Genomic DNA, 25663 nt, shown 5'->3' with positions numbered 1-25663 from the left:
TGTTTTGGAGCCTGCTGGTCCTAAACCTGATGCTAAGCTATTATCTGTCTGAAAGTAATAACATGAACAGTTCATGACTTGGATGACTGGAGTCATTAATGATTTTTCTGGATTTTCTTAGACATACAGTAGCCTAACGGCAAGATGTTGGACAGAACGCATTATCCTCTGCAAGGCCTTGTTAAGGAGAGCAGTGCAGTCCCCATATCAGGTAGTGACACAACCAGTTAGGATGCTTTCAGTGATGAAGGAGTAAATTTATCTGAGGGTGCTCAGGCTCATGCCAAACCTCTTCAGACACCCACGATATAAAAGATGTTATTGCACCTTCTTCTACCATGTTTTTCAATGTGAACAGTCCATGGGAGGTCTTTGGTAATATACATACTGAGGAATTAAAATTTGCTCACCCTTTCCACAGCCATCCCATTGATGGTGATAGGGGTATTTCCTGAAGTTCATCATTTGGTCATTGTCTGCACATTCTCCCCATGTGTTTAAGGGTGTTCCTTGCTTAACCTTAAAAAAAGTGCTGCTTAGGTTAATTGTGTGTGTGTGAGTGGACCCTGTGAAGGACTGTTCCAGGCTCAGCTTAACAGTCATCCATATCTTTTATCCATAGGGTACCCAACAGGTTGGAGGATTCAGATCCAAGGAAACCTACAGTATATACTGTATATGTGAACAGTGACTAGGTCTTGGTGATACAAAGAGGCAGGAAGATTATGGCAAAATTCTACACAATTGACAACCAGTGTAATGAACGATAGATAGATAGATAGATAGATAGATAGATAGATAGATAGATAGATAGATAGATAGATAGATAGATAGATAGATAGATAGATAGATAGATAGATAGATAGATAGATTGTACCATAGGTTTATATTTAAAGTCATTAACATATGAACAGAGCACTTGCAGCTTGTAGTATCCACAAACTGAACATGCTGAGAGATATTTGTTTCCTTGTTTGAAGTCACCACAATTCAGAAAAATTCATCAATAAGATATTGGTAACAGTGAATCATTTTTTTATCATTTTTGTTTCAATCATGATAGTGTAGTTTTAATTCCCTGAGCAGTAATGTAAATAAATTTGATCCCTTTTACAATGTCTGTATCACACATTTACTTTTAATTGAACTATGCCCATTTTTTACCTAAATCTCCAGTACTCTTTCTGCTTTTTCCACTCAGTCAGATAAAACCCATTGAGCATTAAAATAGTGCCTGAAATAGGAGGTATAAACCAGTTCTTCTAAATGCCCAAAATATCACAGTATCTGTACTTGCAGTAACTCACTACAAGATGTACAGCTCATACAACTTATACTAAAGCAATCAAACATTATATGTAGTCAGACCAGGTCTGAATCCTTTCCACCTTACTTTTATCCTCATTCTGGATTTTTGCATCTTATGTCCTTGGATGGGCTTGTAACTTTTATCCTCGCTCCGGGACTTTGGTCTTTCACCCTTTCTACCTTTCGACTTCAGACGATAAGACTGCGATGATATAGTGGATTTGCACGATTTTAGGCAAAAATGGGCAACAGAGTGTAACTGCAGACCGCAGTACCTATGCGTAATACACCAACATTACGAAACACCCTCAATGTCAATCATGAAACACCCATCGCCTTACACTATGATTAAGATTTGGATTGTGCGAGGATTATCTGACTTAAAAGAGCGTTTTGTGACTGACGTTCTGGGAATTAGGGATAGGGTTTGCCATTGATAGTAAGTTTGGGAGTGTGCTCAAGAACTATTTCAAATTTGTTACAATGAATTTTGATGGATGGTTTCTCCATATTGACTGAAACACTATCGCAATGTACAGATTCTACACCTTTGATTAAATGACACATCTTCATGCAAATGGCTTGAAGCTGTTTCTGACAGGATTGACTGTAGTTTTCCTTGAGGATAACGATATTATTTATGAAAATGTATGAATCGAGTGAACAAAATGTATGAAGAGGTATACGTTACATTTAGAAAGCAAAGTGTTTAGTGGGTTGATTAGAATTTATTTAAATTCATTGACCCTCTATTCACCTAGTCTCGCTGAAGCCAAAAGTATACTATACACAGCTTGAGCTTATACAAGTGAATTTTGCTTAAAAACGTGGTTAAGAACAATTTGACGGCTCACCAAGTGTCACATTTTTAAACCGATCCAACATCTCATAAAGGCAGTACTCAAAGGGACCATGATTTTATACTTCAAAAGTCAAAGGTACTCTCGATATCCTGGTCCAACAGAGAGCAAGCTTCTGATGTCAATGAACAGTCGAAAAATCTCCCCAAAAAAACCTACTGAACATATAAATGTGTGTTGCGCTTGCAGAGAACACACAGCACATTTAAAAAATAAACATAACACGTTTCAAACAAAAAAAAATTTCCGTAACATCAGATTACATTAGCATTCAAAGACATTAATGGATGAGTAGTAAACATGAAGAAGTAAACATGAATACATTGTTGCAGGTGCTGTGTGCGCTCTCTGTTGTTCAATGTTACGATAGTGAAGGAATCGAAGTAAGTTTGAAAGAACTGGAAGTTGTATTCATGAAAATATAAACAGCAAAACATGCATTTAAAGTAAATGTGTGTTAAAAGGACTGATGTTAAGAGCCGCAGGAGATGTAGATTCAATACTCAAAACACCCTAATCAACAAATCTCCCTAACAAGTAGATTCATATTGTAGATGTGACTGCACAACATCCACCTTCTGACTGCACATCTACACTAATAACTTAAGAAATCTATCCTGTCTAATTTGAAATGCAAACATGCTATGTCAGAATACCCTGCACAGTTCAACATGTTGTATATTCATAGATCACAATGTTTATCTACTCCATTTGCTGTTATGTTATATAAAGATGCAATAGTTAAAATGACAGAAAGATATCGTAGGTGACAGAGGCACTTCTCAAACATGTGGAGCTCAGTAGCTGTGGTGGTCTACGTGAATGTGCATGTGTCCGTTTGTCTGTCTCCATTATCACAGCACTCATTACAACGTGCAAATTAATTATTAAGCTTCAGTTACCTTGTGCTACTGAGCTCCAGAATGGATAACAGCAATTTTAGCTTTTTATTTCACTCTCAGCATCAAGTCTGCTCAGTATAATTTACTCTCTCCCTGAAACCCTGGCTGCGGTTTAAAATGTACGTGCTAGACAAATTGAGGATTGGATGTTTTTGGAAAGACTCTGTGGGTGTAGCAGTTTGCAGCGCAGACGTTCGCCGTTAATCACTACACAGTTTTTAATGGGTTGCTCAGTATTATCATTTGAGAATCGTGTCTGACCCCGGAAGACGAGTATTCACCAAGATTAAAATATAAGATTTACACATTCCATCACTTACTTTCTGCATTCTCCTTTCCAGTACAAGGTTGTGGTTAGGCAGAAACTTTTCAACAGTATACAAATAAGGAAACCTAACCAGCTGGGGCAACACTAAATAACGCATTCACACACAAATACACAGCGCCATTTAATGTTGCTTGGCTTTTGAGTTATGACAGGATATGCATGAGAACACGAAAGAAACATGCTCGCTAACTTTATGCAGAGGGCACTTGTCAATTAAACTGCTTGTTATGAACATGAAAAGCGTCACGCTGCACCAGCTTTTTTTTTAGAAATCCCAGAAAACCAAAAGCTGTAAACATCCATCCAACCATCCACTGAAAACTGATGATAATACTGTACATTTCACATCAGCACAGGCAGCAATACTCTTTAACAGACCCTTTGTTATGAGACACCGATTGCTACTGTAAATCTTTCGTTCCCATGTGGCTTTTTCTTAAAGAAGATATTAAAGATGCATGCTAAAATCGAGAGCAAATATAGGTTTCTGACATCCCGCTAGCAACATCTCACAACTCACTATTTCTACTTCCCTAACAGAGACGGAAACAACATAAAGTATCTGACGTAGTGTGCGACGATTGGTTGATTATGTCTTCCGCTAGGAAACTGGACCAATGAATAATGCCACATTTATGCATCGTATATAAACGCCGGTCGTTCTAGAGCCAAAATGGCGGCGTTACGGAAACAATTTTAAGAAATCGCTCTCGCGCTCTCTGTCGATAAACTGCTGACACTGACGTCATTAAACCCATATTGATCAGCTGACGAGGAAAGGACGGCTGATTATATAGTATACAGAAGCCGATCTCTGACTTTCAGCAAAATTATAGGCTTTATTAACGTGTAAAGGTTATTTATTGCTTTTTAGTGTGTTGTGAACATCACAAAGTGAGACGTCATGGCGACTACAGTTAGTACGCAGAGAGGCCGGGTAAGTTCTGTTGGGCTTTCGCAAATCACGGTGTGATGAGTGAGTTTTCGTTTGTGACATTGTACATCTCCTGCGCATTTCCGTTAAATTAGCAGTCTGGATTTGCACAGTTGATAAGCTTTTTAGTACCGGAGACGATGTAGAGGTGGAGTCTGCGTTCAGAAAAATTAACTTCCTCAGTAGAATCTCAGTGTAACACACACACGTCTTCTGTATGCTTAACAGGTGAGGGAGAGACAAGAGTCCAGTGTTCGCGAAATCCGGCACCTAAAAGCATTACCTAAAATGTTTTATTTTTCCCTAATTAAGTGAAAGCCGGGGTTGTAAAACTCCGCTACGTGTTCATGGAAACATTATGAGAGATCGACATTGACGAGTATATAAGGGCTCCACAAAGGCGCACTAAAGGCCAGCAAGCCAGGCAGGGATTCGACTAAGGCACGTCTGGGGTTAGAGGATCATGCAACTGTCCAATTGAGAGGAATTCAGACGCTGCGGGCCAGGCAGGATGGCCACTTGGGGCCAGAAGAGGAGCATGTAGTACACTGACGTGCACACGGGGCAAGGAGAGGAGACCATATAGCAGAAGCTTCAAGTCATTGTGCCTGGTGATGATACCCCTGTGTGTTCAAGGTTGACCGGCTAGGTAAAGGAAGAGATCTGGAACTCAAGTTTGATTGGCAGTGCCAGGAAAGGAGCAAATAAGGCAAGAAATGAGCAAATGGAGTTGCCCCACACACAGCCAGTGGTTGAATGTCTAAAATGTAGGAATTAATCTAGACATTAGATTTTTTTTTTCTCGGGAAATGTTGTTTTTTGTTTTTATTTTAAATTATGCTTATTCCATAGGGTTTATTTATTTAATAATTTAATGTTGATTTGCTTCATTGATTAATCCATTGAGTTCTAAAGGTATACACAGCTGACCTCACAATTAAGACTACAGTATAGTGTTTTTTTGTGATAGTTATCAAAGTGTTAACATCTTTATTCAGAGAAGACAATATCTGTTAAGTGCATTGTTTTGCTGGTTGCTTGTTATAACTTGTACGATGGACTAAATACTCTTGTGAGTTGTGTTGTATTGCAGTATTTCTGTGTGGCACAGATCTGATGTCCTGAGTTCAAATCCTTGCAGTTGTCACTGCTCTTTTTATGTTTACCAAGTCAGAGATTTCTTTCTTTGTAGTTTTGTTCTTAGTCTTTCTGGTGTGTTTTTAGATATGGGGGTTTGTAGCTTGTCAAAGTATATAAGAATATTGATTTATTGACCTTTTGTAAAAAGGTCTATCTGTCTGTGTCTCTCTTCTGCTTTGATTAATCATTGTCTACATGTAGTTTACATGGTCTCTATGTGTCTATGTGGATTTCCCTTTTTTTCTAGTATTCCTACTGTATTTAGGGATATGGGAGGATGATGATTTCTAATTTAAATTTAGTCTTTTGTGAGTGTGTATTGACTGGTGCCCTGTGTAAGGCTGACAAAATAGGTTTCAGTAGAGTGTGACACTAAATTGGATTACTGTACTGTACAGTGAGTTACTGTACAATGTGTTCTTTTGTTTGTTTTTTACTGTTGGGTATATTTTTTTTGCTGTGAAATTCATTGTGTAATGTATTTTGATTTAATGTTTGAAATGGTACATTTTTAAAATGGTTCTGTTCCATTCAAGCATTATTCTTCTTTCACTATGATTAGAGTATGCTTGGCATTCTTTAGGAGGGTGGAGACTATTGTTTATAGCATTTATAAATTCAACTCTGTAAAGTGTCATGCAGTTTTAAGAAGTACTTGTTTTCTGGGAGTGTTGTTAGTGTGGTGTATTTTTTTTTCTCTTGCTGAGTGGTCTTCTATAGTATTGAAAGGTGTGGTCTATGAGCATCATCTGACCCTTTTTAGAAGCATACTTTAAGTATGAAGTGGCCAATAGTTTCCTGTTAGCCACATATTTTAAATACCAACTCAACATATTTCTCTTCTGTATGTGACATCTTTTAGAAATAATTGACTTCTTACTGCATGTGTTGGAGTGCGTGTTTGACAAACAGGTTCTCTCTCTCTGTGTGGGTTGTTGCTCGTCTCTAACTAAAGGTAGGACTGTGTTAAAGACTCATTTTTCTCTACAGGGTTTATGATTGAAGGATTAGAGTCTGTTAGCAGTTCCTTTAGCTTGAGTAGTGCTTGTAAATTTTTGTTCTCTCTGCATCTAGTATTCTTTTAAATGGTGATGAGAGGACATGAGTCTTTAACAGTTTATAGTGATTTTCAGCTCTTTGTGGACCTGCCTAATATGTTGTTTGCAACTAGATACAATGATAGTACAATGCCTGATATTGTTTATTATAAAATCCCAAAAGAAATTACTAAATTCAGTCAGGGTAAGACTTATTGATACTGTACAAATAGTCTTAATTCTGAAGACTATAAGACTACTACCACTGATTGGTTCTGTATGTCTGAGACTGCACTGGAGTGCTAGAGAACAATATTTGCTGATAAACACACAATAGAATATCTGCTCATATTTAGGATTATATCTAGCCTTGTCAGTCATTTTGACTATCTAAACCTATATGAAATCTTCAATGTATTGTTGGAGGCCTTGATAATGAAACAGTTTTAGGGGTAATTTTATATAGAGTAGTAACTAATGAGATAGAATTCCTGTGGGTGAAATTCCATTTTCTTGCCATTTCCAGATAGTTATTTCTTGTGTACCTGCCACAGTTATGGCATTCATGATTGTGTTTACTGTTAAAATTGCAGTGCTTCATTTCATTCATTTTATTGCTGCTTTTATTTTGAGATTCTTAATAAAAATTCTTCTCACAAGGTATAACTAAAACATTTCAGTGTGTTTCATTTGACAAACAGAAATTGCTGTTGCTGTCTAATTTTTCCTGGCTCCAGTAATAGACATGGGACCATGTAATTGAATACTGTTGTTAGATGGAGTCTTACAATTTTAAGACATTTATGGTGCAGATCTACACTTACTGGCCAAAACTTCTTTTTAATGCAAATATCAAATCAGCCAGTCACATGGCAGCAACTCCGTGCATTTAGGCAAGTAGACAATGTCAAGGTTACCTGCTGAATCACATACCAAGCGTCAGAATGGGGAAGAAAGCTGATTTAAGTGTCTTTGAAAGTGGCATGATTGTTGGTGCCAGATGGGCTGGTCTGAGTATTTCCATCTCCAGGGTTTACAGCGTATGGTCAGAAGAAGCAAAAATATTAAGTGAGTAGCAGTTCTCTTAGCAAAAATGCCTTGTTGATGCCAGAGGTCATAGGAGAATGGCCAGACTGGGTCGAACTAATGGAAATGCAACAATAACTGAAATAACCATGTGTTACAACATGGTGCTAGAAAGGTGCACCTAATAAAGTGACAGGTGAGTGTATAGTTTAATTTAAAAAAAAAATATATGTATAATTTTGCTCCCTCCTAGTGCTTCAATGGAATATTATTAGCACTGCTGTTTTTTTCTGTAACACATGCTCTGTGTATCTTCTGGGGTTCAATTTGGCTTTCACAATGTGATGGCAAAGAAACTGATCAAATTTTGAAATATCATTTGCAAGCGTTATATTAAAATTAAGTTGCCAAGCAGACTACAAACTAGGAGTTTCAATTCCAGTTGAATGGAGAGCTTGAAGGCTGATATATACTGAATTTAGAAATACTGTAACTAACTATTGCAAGCAAAGAGAAAGCTGACAAGTAAGAAAACTGCTGAAACTTCTCATTCTCATGTTTGCTCCTGTTCTGAGTGGCTAAGTTAAATCACTGCGCGAGTTACAATACAGCTCTGTAAGCCAAACCAAACAAAACTAATGTCTTTACAAAAAAAAAAAGATATAAACTGGATGTGAGGCACCACATGAATGTTTGTTTTTTTTTCATGATTGACTTATGTGTTATCAATATTTGAAACCTGAAAACGTTCAATATTTTTTTGTTTATACAGTTGTGCTTGAAATTTTGCGAACCCTTTAGAATTTTCTATATTTCTGCATAAATATTACCTAAAACATCATCAGATTTTCACTCAAGTCCTAAAAGTAGATAAAGAGAAACCAGTTAAACAAATGAGACAAAAATATTATACTTGGTCATTTATTTATTAAGGAAAATGATTGAATATTACATATTTGTGAGTGGCAAAAGTATGTGAACCTTTGCTTTCAGTATCTGGTGTGACCCCTTTTGCAGCAATAACTGCAACTAAACATTTCCGGTAACTGTTGATCAGTCCTGTACACCAGCTTGGAGGAATTTTAGCCCATTCCTTCGTACAGAACAACTTCAACTCTGGGATGTTGGTGGGTTTCCTCACATTAACTGCTCGCTTCAGGTCCTTCCACAACATTTCAATTGGATTAAGTTCAGGACTTTGATTTGGACATTCCAAAACATTAACTTTATTCTTCTTTAACCATTCTTTGGTAGAACGACTTGTGTGCTTAGGGTTATTGTCTTGCTGCATGACCCACCTTCTCTTGAGGTTCAGTTCATGGACAGATGTCCTGACATTTTCCTTTAGAATTCTCCGATATAATTCAGAATTCATTGCTCCATCAATGAAGGCAAGCCGTCCAGGCCCAGATGCAGCAAAACAGGCTCAAACCATGATACTTCCACCACCATGTTTCACAGATGAGATAAGGTTCTTATGCTGGAATGCAGTGTTTTCCTTTCTCCAAACATAACGTTTTTCATTTAAACCAAAAAGTTGTATTTTGGTCTCATCTGTCCACAAAACAGTCTTCCAATAGCCTTCTGGCCCGTCCACGTGATCTTTAGCAAACTGCAGACGAGCAGCAATGGTTTTTATGGAGAACAGTGGCTTTCTCCTTGCAACCCTGCCACGCACACCATTGTTGTTCAGTGTTCTCCTGATGGTGGACTCATGAACATGAACATTAGCCAATGCAAGAGAGGCCTTCAGTTGCTTAGAAGTTACCCTGTGACCTCGCCGACTATTAGATGCCTTGCTCTTGGAGTGATCTTTATTGGTCGACCACTCCTGGGGAGGGTAACGATGGTTTTGAATTTCCTCCATTTGTACACAATCTGTCTGACTGTGGATTGGTGGAGTCAAAACTCTTTAGAGATGGTTTTGTAACCTTTTCCAGCCTGATGAGCATCAACAACTCTTTTTCTGAGGTCCTTAGAAGTCTCCTTTGTTCGTGCCATGATACACTTCCACAAACATGTGTTGTGAAGAGCAGACTTTGACAGATTCCTGTTCTTTAAATAACACAGGGTGCACACTCACATTTGATTGTCATCCCATTGATTGAAAACACCTGACTCTAATTTCACCTTCAAACTAACTGCTAATCCTAGAGGTTCACATACTTTTGCCACTCACAAATATGTAATATTCGATAATTTTCCTTAATAAATAAATGACAGAGTATAATATTTTTGTCTCATTTGTTTATCTGGTTTCTCTTTATCTTCTTTTAGGACTTGAGTGAAAATCTGATGTTTTAGGTCATATTTATGCAGAAATATAGAAAATTCTAAAGGGTTCACAAACTTTCAAGCGCAACTATATATATGTCTATATATAGTCCCAAGAATTGTTTCTATACTTTATATTCAAACAATTGTTTACATGTGAAATATTGTAATATTGATTAATGGTTCATACCTGTACTGCAGACATAATGGCTGATTACCCAAAGACTCATTCAACTAAGCTGTCAGATTATGTAACTGTCTGGTTGTGTTCTACACTGCAACTGAATATTCTGCATGTTTCTGTGGATAATGCAGAGATACTAGAAATCAATTTCCAGAAAGGAAATAAAAGAAACGATTCAATATAGATTGAGTCAAGAGTTTCTCCATTTAGAAAAAACAGATTGACATTTTGCCTGTTGGGTATGAATATAACTTTTCCTTCACCCAAATACAAAGGGAAATAAATTGCAATGTATTAAAATGTTGAAACTCAAGACTTAATGTAATTTTACATAAAAAAGAAAGAAATCATATTATTATCTTATGATGACCCCAGTATTGTATAGTGGGGTTTCTGTCATTCCCCGCCTCTAGAGGACATTATTGTTTCATATTGACATAATTCATATTTAGGTCAGAAAAACTAAAAAATAATCTGTTTTCATGGTGGGTTGTATGGTTATGTGTTCTGTTTCCGTTCAGTTTGCATGTTGTATGCATGTTTGCATTAGTTGATGATACTACTACCCGGCTGACTCAAAACGAAAAAGATTTCGAACATCTGATCATGTGAGTCAAAAAAGAAAATGAGAAGGTTGGACTGCAGCTGAATATCAAGAAGACAAAGATCATGACAACAGCAAAAAAATGTGATTGTCATTATTAAGATCAACAATGAAGAAATCTTTTTTGGCTGTAAGATTGATCACGATGGAGTCTGCTCCTCTGAGATAAAGATATGGCTAGGCACTTGGCAGAAATGTGATGGTCAGCATGAACAACATATGGAAGAGCAAAGATATCAGCCTGGGAACTAAATGTAGATTGCTCAGTGTGATTGTTTTTCCCAATTACAACATATGGCTGTGAAACCTGGGCGCGGAGAAAAGCAGACAGACTGAGCTGTGCTACTGGAGACATCTTCTGTGCATTCCGTGAACTACTAGAATAATGCACCAACTTATCAAACTGAAATTCTCACTATAGGCCAACATAACAAAACAAAAGCTCTCCTACTTTGGTCACATAATGCAGAGCAGGTCACTTGAATGATGTCATACTCGGAATGGTTAGTAGCAAAAGAGGAAGAGACTGGCCAAGAACTTGCTGGCTGGATACCATCAGGAAAAATAGTGAACTGAACATAGCAGAATTGAAAGAATTCATGAGAGATCGGAAGATATGGAGAACAAGATTCATTGCTGTAATAAAATGTTTCTGACTTTATATAAATTACATTTGTAGTCTGACCACATCTGAAGTTGTATGGTAGTCAGTGTGGACTTCAAACTTTGTGAAAATGTGTGAGTTCAAATTCGCTATTGACACTATGTGACCATGAGTCAGTCACTTGACCTGCTTGTGCTCCAATTGGAAAAGCAAAAAAAAAAATGCAACCCATTGGTTCTCAAATTTTTTAAGTCGCCTTGGATATAGGCATCAGCGAAATAAGTAAATGTAAATTTAAGTTCAGATGTATTTTATAATTCATGGATTTTCATTGTGCCTGTTCTGAAAACCTCCCCAGTGTAAAAAGATAACAAACTGAGCAACCATAAGGTTAGCAATTCAATCCCTTCTTTTAACACGAGCAAGTTACTAAATATTGTCTACCATTTTATTTCAAAACCATTTCAATTATGAATAGAGTTGTACTTTGAACTTAGTAAAAAAAAAATGGCATATATGCTTGTGTATGCATTTGTAAACTTGCTTGTATCTGGTAAATGTGAGTGAATGTTATTGAACATTACTATTATTGTACAAATTGTATCTAGGAAGTGGTTATCTCATTTATACTTCACAAGATTTACCCTTTTGAGTGGAGCTGTGCCACAAAGCAGAAGGTTACAGGGTTGAGGTTGAGATGGAGTATGACTGTCCTGCTGTGTGCTTGGTGCAAATATTTATGTTACAAATATGTTGGAGAGGGTTAATTCTGTTGTGTGCTTTAGGATGCAAAATTGTAACTAGCTGCAGCTGCCATTTACTTGGCTTTAGGAATTTACCTCTTTCTTTACTCCAGCAAAGTGATAATATCTTGTAAAGTACAATTTCAACATATTTAGTTTTTTTCAAACTTCCTTTTATTTCGAAATCTACAGATGACCTCAACATTTAATGTCATATCTTAATTAGACAAGATATGAGCATAGCCGTGTTGCATGACATCTCCCTTGGTTGCCCTTTCACACCCTTTTTTTTTATGTATATTGCTACATTTTTTCCTCCCTCTCTTTCCTGTTTGTTTTGCCTTAGCACTCTTTTGCTGTTGATAATGGCAGCAGATTTATGTTGTGCAACTAGTAAGTGCAGGGTGAGCTCAAGCTGATTCACAAAGTAAAATCAAGGACGTCAATGTGTTTAGGTACTGATACTTGGGAGTGTAAATAATTTTTAAATTTTATTACTCACCCTTCCTCCCATAAAATTCTGAAGTGACGGCAACCTCCCTTGATGTTAATTTGACTTGTTAGTTCGTCACTTCTTGCTACGTCTGGCTTTCAAGTACATTTTGCATCTTGAAAGTGACCTGGTGTTGGTTTTTAATGTGACCTTTTAGCGTAGTATTTCCTCTCTGTGTTTATTCAATCAGTTTATTTTTAGTATATACTTAAGCAGTGGTGACCTAAAAAAAGGTAATGTTCAGTGTACAAGAAACTGGATGGTGTTCTCCTTAAATATAGACTTAAATATGATGCATAATAAGTCAAATAGGGAAAAAAAATGCTTTATTCTGTCATAAAGTAAATGTTTAGATTCAACAATTAATGTACATTACATTATTGAAATTTTAATTTTTACTGATGTAAATAACCTGAAATTAAAACAATCATGTTGGGCCATTTTAGTCGTTTAAAAAAGAAAAAAAAAAAAAACCTTGTAACCAGCAATGTGTAAGTGAAAGCATACAGTATTTGTAGTTTTTATGAAAAATACCACAAAGAAAGGAAAAAAATCATTGCCATGTCTGCTCACGTTTACACAGCCACTAATTAAATTTTCTTTGAGACTAACAGTAAGCCTGTTTAGATAGGTCTCTTTCACACCCGAATTTTACAACCATTCTTCCCTATTTAGGAACTTATATTTTCAACAGGATACATTTTTGGATTCTGACTTGTCCATAACAGGACAATAATTATCCACCTCTTTTAAAATCCTAAACCTGCACAGTGCCAAAAAGTTGGAAATTTTTACTTTTACTGAGTGTTGCAAGTAAACATTATCTGCTGTGGAGTGTTGCATTTGAATTTGCCACATGGCAAGGTCACAAGAGCTTGATACAGTGAGTGCAGGTCAATAGTTTGTGCATGGAGCTAAATAAAAAATGTTTTACTATTTATACATTTCAAGGATCATGTACTGTATATGTTTTCTTGTAACTTGATCTTACTTACACATTGATCAATTAACTTTGTAAGAAGGGAAAACACAGAGACAAAGGTTTCGGGATCCACCCCATATATTGTGAAGCAAAATCTTGGAAAAAAAAACGATATCACCAGAGTAGTCTCAAAAGACTGAGTCCCGAGTGGAAGAAAAAGGAAAGTTGAGGTGGTTGGCGGTGGGCAGGAAGAGGCTGGTCCGTGTAAATATAGTAAGAATACTATAACAGTAAAATGTTATCTCAGTTTTCCCATGATCTTATCTTATTTTTTATGAGTATGTGCTATTTTTATTATGGCACTGAGTTGCTTTATGCATGTTTTAGGCAGTAATTTATGGTATACTCCCAGTGTCCGTTTACTAACCCATAGGGTGTAAACCACTTTGTGAAAGGATTTTGATGGACTCTGCTTTGAATTGGACATGTTAAGTTGTAGTGTGTCTTTTGTTTTAGATGAAGATTTTCAAGTAAATTTTGTAATTTTAATTACATTATTATTTGAGAAATTTTGTTTTTTATTATTTTTTTAAGTCTTGTGAGCATGTAACATTGAATACATTTGAAAAGTATAACCAGAATGATTCCTGTTTAAATATTAATGGAGGCATTCTTTACAAAATCATAACTGATTATGATTTTATTTATGAAAATCGTAGTATATCAGTTTAGTCTTGTATTTAATGTCCTGTCTTTTACTACCATTTTCTTCAAGCAGGAACAGTATAGAATCCCAGATTAATGTCAGTTTCACAGTGTATATTGTAATAGACAACATGGCTTGGCTGACATCCCAGCCAGGATGGATGGTTCCTTACCTGGCCAGTACACCTTTTTAAACAGAAGGATGTTGGTGGACAGGCATCCCCACCAAGTTGGTTAGTGGTAACCTTCTGGGTTGGGAGGCCATTATAATGGCTGGACAGGGGGAGACTGCTTTCCAGGGCCATGTGCTTCCCCTGTACGCTGGATGGCAACATCCCTCTGGCGTGCTTCCCATTCAGATGCACGCAGGGCTACATGGGAGGTGTTTTAGTGGGCAGCCCTATTGTGGACTTAGGGTGCCGCTAGGGGAACTGCTGGAGGTAGGCGCTCTTGTCACGGGGAGGTTCTGCGTGATCTGGAAGTGCTCCTGGGAATCAATGTGATAGAACCAGTAGTACTCCTGGGTCTAGGGTAAAGGAAGCTGCACCGCTTCACCTGTGGAGTCGGGTAAAGAGTGGAGAAGAGAAGAATTGTGATGGAGTGCAGGAAAAACTTGTTAGGAATTTGTGAAAATAAATCTATTTATTTGCTCCTGGAACTGTGTCCATGTCAAGAGTCTGGGGCTGTGAGATAGACCCTATTGGTCACAAAATATGTATGTGCATTAGATTAGAGAAACTTTATTAATCCCTTGGGGAAATTCAGATGCACACGGCAGCAGAAACATAAAAAAGGATACAGACTGACAGAACAAATAATGCATCCAATAAATCATATGCATGTAGAGATATGACTGTACTATACTTCATGATTTTTTTTTTTTTCCAAATACATCTAAAACATCTTTGCCTGGTGCAAACGTTGAAAAGGTAGTTGCATTGTGGTATTTGCTAGTAGTCTTGTTATTTGTAATTTTTATGACAGGGAAGTGTTTTTTTTCTGCTTGAGAATTTTGTCACAATTTTAAAATGGTATCTCTTATGATTTAGTAAATCCAGATTTATTGTATATGTATGTGGAAATGATGGCCAATTTGCATTAACTTTTACATTCTCATTTCTAAAAGTGTACAAAACATAAAGTAAGCTTTTCACTTTAGGAATAAAAGAAATGTACTAAGTAGCTCCTTTCTCTGAGAATTTGATTTTTTTAACTTAATTTTTAAAACTGTACAGTACACTTTGTTCTCCGTATAGGTAGTGGGTTGATTACAACTCTTCTAGTTAAACAGGATGAGATGGTGAGCTAATAGAGTGGCATAGCTTATCACAATAATTTTCTCATAGCACTTCAGTTCAGAGTTTCATGTACCCATATTTTTTTAAATTTGTAGTTTCAGGGAAATGTGTTTTATGTTCAATTTCAAATGGCATAAGCCAGAGGTAGAGTGTATTTTCTTTATAAATTTAATTACTGAGTTTATTAATTTTTTTTAATTGTATGTACAGAGTAGCTTCTAGTTAAATGCTGTAAATATGTGCTGTTGTGGAAGCACTGGTTTAGTGTGGGGTAGTTGCTGTATTTTATCAGTGGTCTATCTTTGTGTAGCAATATTTTAAACTTCATTGCCAGGCAACATAAATGCAATGGACATGCAAGTAAGAATTTTGCAATGTCCTACATATTTCTCCTATCAGTGGTTCATAGTTTCTCTCCAGTCTAACAGCACATTTCACCAGCTTCTCATATTTGAGGAGCTCAATACAAAGATGGAATTATTAAGGACACCCAGGAAAATAATTGTGGAATACCATAAATTGTCTTGATTTGGTAAAAGACTAATTACAATCGTACAGGGAAGAATTAAAAAGTAAAAGCATCTCACCCTTTCATACTGGTAAATGTGAGCAGTTGAATATAGTGTCTCTGCATGTTGATGCACTTCTTGTATTGTTACACTACATTCTTCATTTCTTGTGAGAAGGCGTTCGGCCCCTCCCTTGAATCTAGGTCTGAACCAGTTCCTGAACGTCCTCATCAGAGGTGAACCTGCGACCATGTAGAGCCTCTTTAAGAGGACTGAAGATGTGATAGTCACATTGTGCTAGACATGCCTGTAAGGGCATTGTAAATGATGTTCAAATTGCAAATGTTAATCTCCAAAATTTTGGCTGCTACATGAGCACATGTATTGTCATAGAGCAGCAAAACTGTTTTACTATTCCTCTTCTTTTTCTGCGAATTGCAGGTCTCCGTTTCTCTCAAAGTACAGTCGAACCTCAGTTCACAACCATAATTCGTTCTAAAACTCTCGTCGTAAACCGAGTTGGCCGTGAAACGAAGCAATTTGCCCCATAGGATTGTATGTAAATACAATTAATCTGTTCCAGACCATACGAACTGTATGTAAATATATATATATTTTAGTTTTTAAGCACAAATATAGTTAATAATACCATAGAATGCACAGCGTAATAGTAAAACTAAATGTAAAAACATTGAATAACACTGAGAAAACCTTGAACAACAGAGAAAACTAACACTGCAATAGTTTGCGCTGTGGTGCTAGGAACCGCTCGCTAAAAACACTTTTTTTTAATGAGTTTTAAGCACTGGAGAAAAAATGAACATTTGAAAAATCCGTAATTTAATAAACCACCAAGAAAAGTAACATTGCAACAGTGCAGGCTACAAACCGATCACTCTAAACAGAACTGAAAACAAAAACAAGCCTTCTCTACCTTATGCGTCCCTCCCTCTCTCGCTCTCTCACGCGTGCCTGTGTGTGTGTGCATGTCTGTCTCTCTCACGCTCCTGTGTGTGTGTGTGCGCGGCTCTCTCTGTCTCGCGCTGCCTGTGTGTGTGCGCCTCTGTCTCTCACGCTGCCTCTCTCTTGCGCTGCCTGTGTGTGTGTGTGTGTGTGTGTGTGTGTGTGTGTGTGTCGTGCTCTCTCACTCTCTCTCTTGCTCGCTGCACAGGAAATGCACAGGGAGAGACAGAAACATGGACAAACCGAAAGGGAAACTGGCTTGTTCGTATAGCAAGTGTGTGGTCGTGAACCGAGGCAAAAGTTTGGCGAACTTTTTGGTTGTAAACCGATTTGTACGTGTACCGAGACGTTCGTGAACCGAGGTTCCACTGTATGTATAGCACAGTACACCGGAATGGTCACTGATTGTCCGTGTTTCCGGAAAATGCAGCGGAAAAGAACCCTTCATGTCCCTAAAGAAGATCATCATGATTTTCTTGGCTATCGTTTGAATTTCTTCTTTACTAGAGAAGATGGCTGTTTCCACTAAAAGCTTTGTCACTTGATTTCCAGCTCACAGTGATGAACTCATGTCTCATCTCCAATATAAAATCTACTTCAAAATACTTGCATTACAGTTCAGGAATTGGGTTGAAATGTTCACATACTCTTGCTAGTGCAGATCACTAAACTGTTTACCTGTCTTACCTAAATTTTACAATATTCCCAAGTCACCCTGCACTATGGTATGTGCAGATCCATAGCCAATATCCAAGTGTGCAGCAACAGCAGACGAAATAATCCATTGGTCTTCTCTGATGAAGGCATTCGGCATGATGATGGTGGTCGATCAGAGCTTTGTGGGTTACACTTGTTTTCCTGCTTTAATACTTTGTACCCATTTTTCATTGAGTCATGCTATTTTTACTTCAGTACTGAACCAACATCTTTTGGGGAATTTCAGCAGATTTTTCTCCGTTTGCCAAACAAATCACAACTTGGTATGTTGTTCAAAAATTGTGCTATCTAACAGTGTAGCATCCATGTTCATTTGACTTTTTTTATTATGGGGGTGGGTGTAGACAGAAAGGAAGCTTGTGCTCTAAGCATTTGCCAACACTGCACAAACTGTGGTAGCATTTAAACTGATTTGAGGGAATCAGGAAAGCACTTTCTTCTGTATTCCTCTCCCCTCCCTGCTGTTTTTGTGTATTCCACCATCATTTCTCACTGGCCTCCATTTGCATGCCATGTTCCTCTGTGCGCTTAAAGCTCTGAGCTGAAAAAAGGATGCCAGGTGTAAAAATGGCACACTGGTTATAGAATTATTGACAAATAACAGCTAATAAACCATGGATTGGCCAATTTTTCATTTTTCTGTAATTTCACCAAATTTCAGTCAAATCAGTCAAAACATTTTGAGATCTTTGGAGTATTTAATTTTTCTATTGTGGGGGGGTGGTTACCCCTAACTACTTATATGTCAAAATGTCATTTCTTAGCAGATACTACTGACCTAGATGTAAAGTCCTTCCAGATTTCAGCTAATTAACTAAATGGGAAATAGTGTTTTTGTTGATATTTAGTGAGGTAGTAACATGTTGTTGGTTTGTAATGCCTGTGTGACTGACTCCAGTTGTCATCTGCTTAGGACAATGTGGGAATTGCCCATTCTGCTAGACTTTAGTGTCTTCTAATAGGCGAGTCATTCTGTCCATCCTAGTTGTCATCCCTTGAATTATAGCTCTTTGTTCTTGCTTGAGTCCATTTCACGCCTTCTGGCTCAAGAGGTCTGCAGAGGGGCCTTTAGAGAGATGTTAGTGCAACTCTGATTTACACCTTTCTTTTCAGATGAAGTTCAGGCAGGTCCTGGTACAAGCTGGAGTTCATTCACTTAAACTGTCTGCATCCCTGTTAAATCTCCTTTCTTCACAGACCTTATATACCACTAAAGTCTAGCAGAATGGGCAATGTCCTACATCTACACTGATGTGACATTCATCTGTCTTGGCAGTAATTGAGAGCATGGGTGCACAGAATAGAGCCAATAAAGAGATGAACTTGGTAGATCTCCATTCTAGAGAAAATTATGCTTCTGTAGGTTCACTCCTGTTTAGTCGGAGTATTCCTTATTTTTTTCTTACTGACAGATTTTTTTTCCTTTTCTGGATTTGTTTCCCATTCTAAAGAAATACTGTATTAATTGAGAAATTTGGGTTTGGCCCGAATATTTGTGCATGGATCAAACTACTTTATACCAATCCAGAAGCTTCAGTTTGTATTAATAACATTTGCTCAGACTACTTTAAGCTAGAACGTGGCACCAGACAAGGATGTTCCTTGTCGCCACTGCTGTTTGCAATCGCTATTGAACCACTGGCGGTTCACTGCCAAAATTCTTATCAGATAAAGGGGATTGTCAGAGAAGGACTGGAACAGAAAATTTCTCTATATGCAGATGATATGGTTTTGTATATATCAGACCCAGAAAACACTGTCCCTGTAGTTCTAACAGCACTAACAGAATTTCAAAAGATATCTGGTCTTAAAATTAATCTGAATAAAAGTATACTCTTTCCAGTGAATTCACAAGCATATAATATTAGATTGGACACCCTACTGTTTGCCATAGCAGATCAGTTTAAATATCTAGGGGTAAATATCAGAAGTAAACATAAAGCTCTTTATCAACAAAATTTTGCCGTCTGTATGGAAAAAATTAAGCAAGACCCAGATAGATGGTCAACCCTTCATCTCACTCTAGCCGGAAGAATTAACGTTGTTAAGATGAATATCCTTCCTAAACTTTTTTTATTTCAAACCATTCCAATATATATCAATAAATCATTTTTTAAACAGTTAGATTCAACAATAACCTCTTTTATTTGGAACTCAAAACACCCACGTATCCGAAGAGCAACCCTACAAAGACCTCAGGCAGAAGGTGGCATGGCTTTACCTAATTTTCAGTTTTATTAGTGGGCAGCAAACATACAAGCCATAAAAACCTGGACACAAATAAATGAACATACACAGGCTTGGTCAATGGAAGTAAAATCCTGTAGTACTTCTTTATACTCCCTGCTCTGCTCTCCAATAAATGCAAGTTATCGCAAATATACTTAAAACCCAATTGTGCTTTACTCACTTAAAATATGGAACCAAATTAGAAAGCATTTTAAGATGGAAAATCTTTTATCTGTGGCACCTCTGCAAGAGAACCACCTCTTTCAACCATCGCAAACATATCCAGTTTTTAATACCTGGAAAAGTTTTGGGATTAAAATGCTCAGAGATCTTTATATAGACAACATATTTACATCTTTTGAACAATTACGTTCAAAATTCAACCTCCCAGCTACACATTTCTTTCACTATCTTCAAATTAGAAATTTTGTTAAACAGAAATTGCCCGATTTCCCCCACCTTGCACCCTCCACAATGCTGGAAAAAATACTGCTCAATTTCGAGGAATTAAACACCATTTCCGCAATATATAAAATCTTATTAGAGTCCCTACCTTTCAAAGATCCAAGAGGACATTGGGAAGAAGATCTCATAATCAATATATCAGAAAAGGAGTGGAAGGTAGCAAAGCAGAGAATTCACTCGAGCTCTATATGCGCGAAGCATAGAATTATTCAACTAAAAATTATGTATCGAGCTCATCTGTCTCGCTTAAAACTGTCCAAAATGTTTCCAGGGCAAGATCCAACCTGCGAACGCTGCAACCAAGCTCCTGCCTCACTGGGTCACATGTTCTGGGCCTGCATCAAATTAACATCATTTTGGACCAAAATTTTTAAGTGCCTTTCAGACAGCCTTGGGGTCACAATCCCTCCTAACCCATTAACAGCTGTGTTCGGTGTTCTTCCAGACGGACTTGAAATGGAGAAGGACAAGCAAACGGTGATTGCATTCACTACACTATTGGCACGCAGACTTATTCTGTTAAATTGGAAGAATCCTAATTCTCCTCTGATAAGTCAGTGGGAAACCGATGTTTTATATTATTTGAAATTGGAAAAAATCAAATTCTCAGTTAGAGGATCTGTACAAAATTTTTTCAAAACCTGGCAGGATCTGATCAATATTATTTTAGAATAAGAGAAATAACTATTACCGCATTTAATTCCCTGCCCCATCTCTTATTTACATATATATTTATTTCTCCCTTTATTTTGCCTAGTGTCTTATTAAAAAGCCCTAAGCAATTCTCCTTTAGCTAAGCTCTCCTTCTCAGGGCTGGGTATTTGATTTGTCTTCAATTTTGTTTGGTTATAAATTGATCTATTTGTATGGAATGATTACAATAAAAATTAATCAAAATGAAAAAAAGAAAAAGAAATACTGTATTAATGACTAATTTGAGTCTCCTTTTTCTAATTAATATCTGTGGAAAATCAGGTTTTATTTGTCCCTCTTATGTGCAAGTTATGACAATTACTTTTTTTTTTTTTTTTGTTATCTGCTTGTCAGCGAGTTCATTTATTATCCTCCCAACAGACAAGCTGAGCTTGTAGTGACATTAGCAAATAGCATTGTGAAATGATCTCCAAATGACAGCAGGGGAGGGTGAATTAAGAGTATTGTCATAGCAAGTGAATTTTATTTGGGTAATTTTAAAAGCATTCTTTTTTTTTAACTTGTAAATTCCAAATGTCTATTGCTATGTAGTTTTACTATTAAAACATATTCTGGAAATTAAGTGCGTTGCGCATGGGAAGATGCTATATAAATGTAGTATTATTATTATTATTATTCAGCTAAGTTCTGTTTCTTTACATAGGTGTTCATTGGAGAACTGCCACAGGATTTTCTCCGCATCACTCCTACCCAGCAGCAACAGCAGATCCAACTGGATGCACAGGCAGCACAGCAGCTTCAGTTTGGAGGAAACATGGGGACAGTGGGAAGACTCAGTATTACAGTGGTGCAGGTATGAGTTCAGTAGATCACGGGTCAATGTTAAGAAGCAGTGATCTGCTTAAATGTAAGGAAATGGCAGATACAAATGACAGAAATGGAATTGAGTATCAATATCTCGATTACTCCTGACTTTTGCCATTTGTCCTATGTATTGTTGCATGTTGGTAAAGTTATTAATTGGATTAATTAAGCTTGCAGGCATGTAACATATACAGATATAAGGACGGAGTTAACATCATGTAACATGGTCTGTGTCTTAGGTTGTTAAACCAACATGAAAGTAAGGATGGATTATATGTAGACTATAGCCTTGCTTATGTGCATTTATGGTTTGTGAAAGATGGCCACAAATATGCCAGTTGGAGGTGTTCCAGAAGGCAAAGTTGTAATAACATAAGTGTAAATTTTGTCTTAGCAGAAATGCTTCCAAATCCTAATGATCAGCCTAGATTTGTGCATCTGAATGGAAGCATTGAAAAGCTACAACTGCGATCACTAGTTAGGATAGGGGTCACGGATAAAGTGAAGCTGAAGATCCATTGGAACAGTCAGGTCACATTTTCATAGAAAGCATTTTTTTTTTTCTTTTTTACTCGAATTGAAAGCTCTGTATCTATTTCAAATCATTTATATTCTGTCCTCAGACTGCAGTTATAACCACTATATCTATATGTTTAGAGGGATAGATTGTACTTTATTTGTCCCTATAGGGAAATTTTAGCTTTTTATAGAAGCTCAAGAAAATATGAAAATATTTTAACAACAACTACCGCAAGTCAACACAAAGAACTACAAAAAAATAAGAAAAATGTCTGACTTTCTTAATGATAAGAGAGCAGTCACAGTCCGTTATTATAAAGGTGTACTGGAGTAGGTATGAAGGAACCCCAGCAGTGTTTCTTTACACACTAATGCTGAATAATTAATTTGTTGACTGAAAATATGCAAAACTAGTGTGTCAGAGAGAGGATGTGCAGCATTGTTCATAATGGCGATCAGTTTTGTCTTCTTTCTCTCCTACACTACTGCTTTCAGTAGGTTGAGAGCACATCCCATAACTTAAGCCTTCTTTTTTTAATTATCTTGCTGATTTGGTGAGCCTCTCTTGAGGTGATGTCACTGGCCTTGTACACTAGAGCATATAAAAATTGCAGTTAAAAAACACGTAAAGGATGTCACTTTGTCCTTAGACAAAGAGTCTGTTCTGTCCATTCTTATGTAGTAGTTCCTTTGTGTTAAGAGACCAGTCCAAGTACTTGTAGCAGTGCACCATCTCCACATCCACTCCCTGAATAAGTGACCAGTCGTAGAGACTCATTGCTGCAGCAAAAATCAATAATCAGTTCTTTGGTTTTGTTGATGTTAGACAATTCTTTTAAAATAATATATGGTCTCGGTCTACAGCTGCCATTGTAAAAAGTAAAGCTCCCAAAAGAGCCTAAAGTGTTGTATTTTTAAAGCACAGTGCTACTGTTTTAGTTTCCACCACTAACAATTTCTGTAGAGCTTGTGCTGCAGGTACTTACAAAGTGTACATTTTTATAATCTTTTTTAATTGTTTAAAAAAACACTTGGAATGGTGTTCATTACAGAAAGGCACTGTTTAAAATATTTTAAACATCTGTTGCTGTACGTTTTAAATTACAAATTTTGTAGCAGTTAATTTAGCTGTTGTATTATTTTGAGGAGATTGCTGCCTTTGACTGAATCCATTTTCATATTTAATAGGCAAAGCTGGCAAAGAATTATGGCATGACAAGGATGGACCCATACTGCCGCATCCGTCTAGGTTATGCTGTGTATGAGACTCCCACGGCTCACAATGGTGCTAAGAACCCACGTTGGAATAAAGTCATCCAGTGTACTGTACCTCCAGGAGTGGACTCATTTTATTTGGAGATTTTTGATGAGGTGAGTTAAAATTGAGAACTCTAACTTTGGGAAGATACAAACATTTCATTATTATTGTTTTTAGCATCCTCTGGACTTGCTTCCCAGTTTTGTTGTTTTCTCTTCATCATGGTGAATAGTGTGTTTCCACCTAACAGAGGCATCTAAAGATGTACTTCATGATTTGTGGCTATGGCCAGCACTCGACTAAAATGGCAGAACCTCACTCCATAGATCAAATAAGTCTCCATCTTAATATTGTCATAATGTTGCTCATGATCTCATCGCACTGAACCAGTAGTTTAAGACTTGGCAGCTTATGATGGTAAGTCTGTGTGCAAAACAAGATCAGATTATGAGACGGTCACATTTCTTTCGGTGCAAATTGGCATTGTGTGTTAACATTGTGGAACAGAAAAAAATGTCTTAGAATAATAAAGTATAATTAAGTTTTGATGAAGAAACAACAGTTATGTCATTTTGTTTTTGACAGTGTTATTCGGCTGCTCTGTCTGAGAAACTGGCAACGATTGCTTAGACTCAATTTATCGATTTCTGGCTTGATGTCTATAGTGATTCATACTACATCATGAAGATGGCTATCAGTAATGTACTGTAGCATCACGTTCTTTTGAAGAATCAAAGATCTGAAAGCTTGTTTTTTATCTGATACATCTCTATATTTTTCCCTTGTCTGCAATGAAAAAAGTGAAGGACTAATATATCATGCATGATTTTACTAGTTACCGTAACTAGCCAACGAGAAAGCACAGTTAAAACAATAGACACAATAGTTCATAATACACTATACTTTTTTTTTTTTTTTTTTTTTTTTAATATAAACTAATGGCACTCTAATAATAATCACTAATTTTCCCCAAGAGTGCATGCAAGCAATTACAGGAAATGTTATGTTAAATACTACAAAGTGTAAAGATTCATGTATATAAATATTGCAGGACTTTTTATTTATTCATGTGTTTTTACTTCTTTTTCCATTTATTTGTTTAAAAATTCAAGCCATGATAGCATATTCCATTTTCTTGTGTATTCTCTTGCATTGCATTGCAAATTCTTTTAATTAAATGTCAAATTTTAGTTGCCTACTTCATGTTAGGAGAACACACATCTCCTTTAGAAGAGGTGCTGGTATCCTTAAGTACTATATAGAGGGTAGGTGGTGCACACCCAGAAGTGAGAAAGGAGTTTGCAAAAAGAAGGAACCGTAAAAGTGTTGGATGGAGAGGAACAGCTATAGGAAGTAGTCCAAGTTCAAGTGCAAATATGTAAGAAAGTAAAGGAGTGAGGGGCAGAAAAGTATTTTGTTTTAGAGTGCTGCTTTATGATTGTATCATAAATACTGTAATAACACCTACTGATTCCATCAATTTTGAGCAACTTGCCAAAAAATACCTTTTTATGAATAACTGAGTGATCTTTCATCAGCAATCCATCCATTTCTCCTCCACTAATGTTGGTGTCACCAGCCCCACTTGCCTGGTTCTATGGGCTATATTGTGGGTACCACATCAATTGTAATCCCCACTAATTTCTTCCAAGGTAAATTCGTTTTATTCACTCGCACACCTCAGTTTAAACAAATGTGTCCTTGTCTGTTCTGCTGTCATACCCAGAACCTATTCAGTAACTGAGAGACCTGAATTTGTTTCAAGTTAAAATGAATAACTGGGCCTTGTCTGCAATGGCTATGTTCTCATCACGTGTGAGTAAAAGGCAATGACACTTTTTGCTTCAGAAGAGTATGTTTATATTTTTGCTACCTCCATTGCCCTATCTGCCATGGTATTAATGATACAGCTGACATTCATGAATACTTGTCTTCGTTAGGAACCAAATGATCTCTCTGCATGCACTGTTCCAAATTGACATCCTCTGAAAAACGAGTAGCATTTTTATATAGTACATTTTAAGTTAAATATGTAGCTCAAATTGCTCTATAGAAGTTAAAGAAAAAATGCAATAGCAAGGAAAAAAAATAAATACAAAATAATAATAAACTCATTTTTTTAA

At 36.8% G+C, this 25663-nt stretch overlaps 1 protein-coding gene across 1 annotated transcript in view; it reads left to right on the top strand.

Moving 5' to 3' along the window:
• The first annotated feature begins 4099 nt into the window (after positions 1–4099).
• Positions 4100–25663, top strand: part of tollip (toll interacting protein) — a 33851-nt gene continuing 12287 nt past the window's right edge. Inside the window, exons 1-3 of the mRNA XM_028794180.2 lie at positions 4100–4335; positions 21603–21752; positions 23471–23653. Of these exons, the coding sequence (XP_028650013.1) occupies positions 4303–4335; positions 21603–21752; positions 23471–23653 (366 nt within the window). The 5' untranslated portion in view covers positions 4100–4302. The remainder of the gene's footprint in view (positions 4336–21602; positions 21753–23470; positions 23654–25663) is intronic.

This window comes from Erpetoichthys calabaricus, chromosome 2, assembly GCF_900747795.2.
Source record: "Erpetoichthys calabaricus chromosome 2, fErpCal1.3, whole genome shotgun sequence".
NCBI classification, from domain to species: Eukaryota; Metazoa; Chordata; class Cladistia; order Polypteriformes; family Polypteridae; genus Erpetoichthys; species Erpetoichthys calabaricus.
This window is presented reverse-complemented; position numbering and strand designations above follow the sequence as displayed.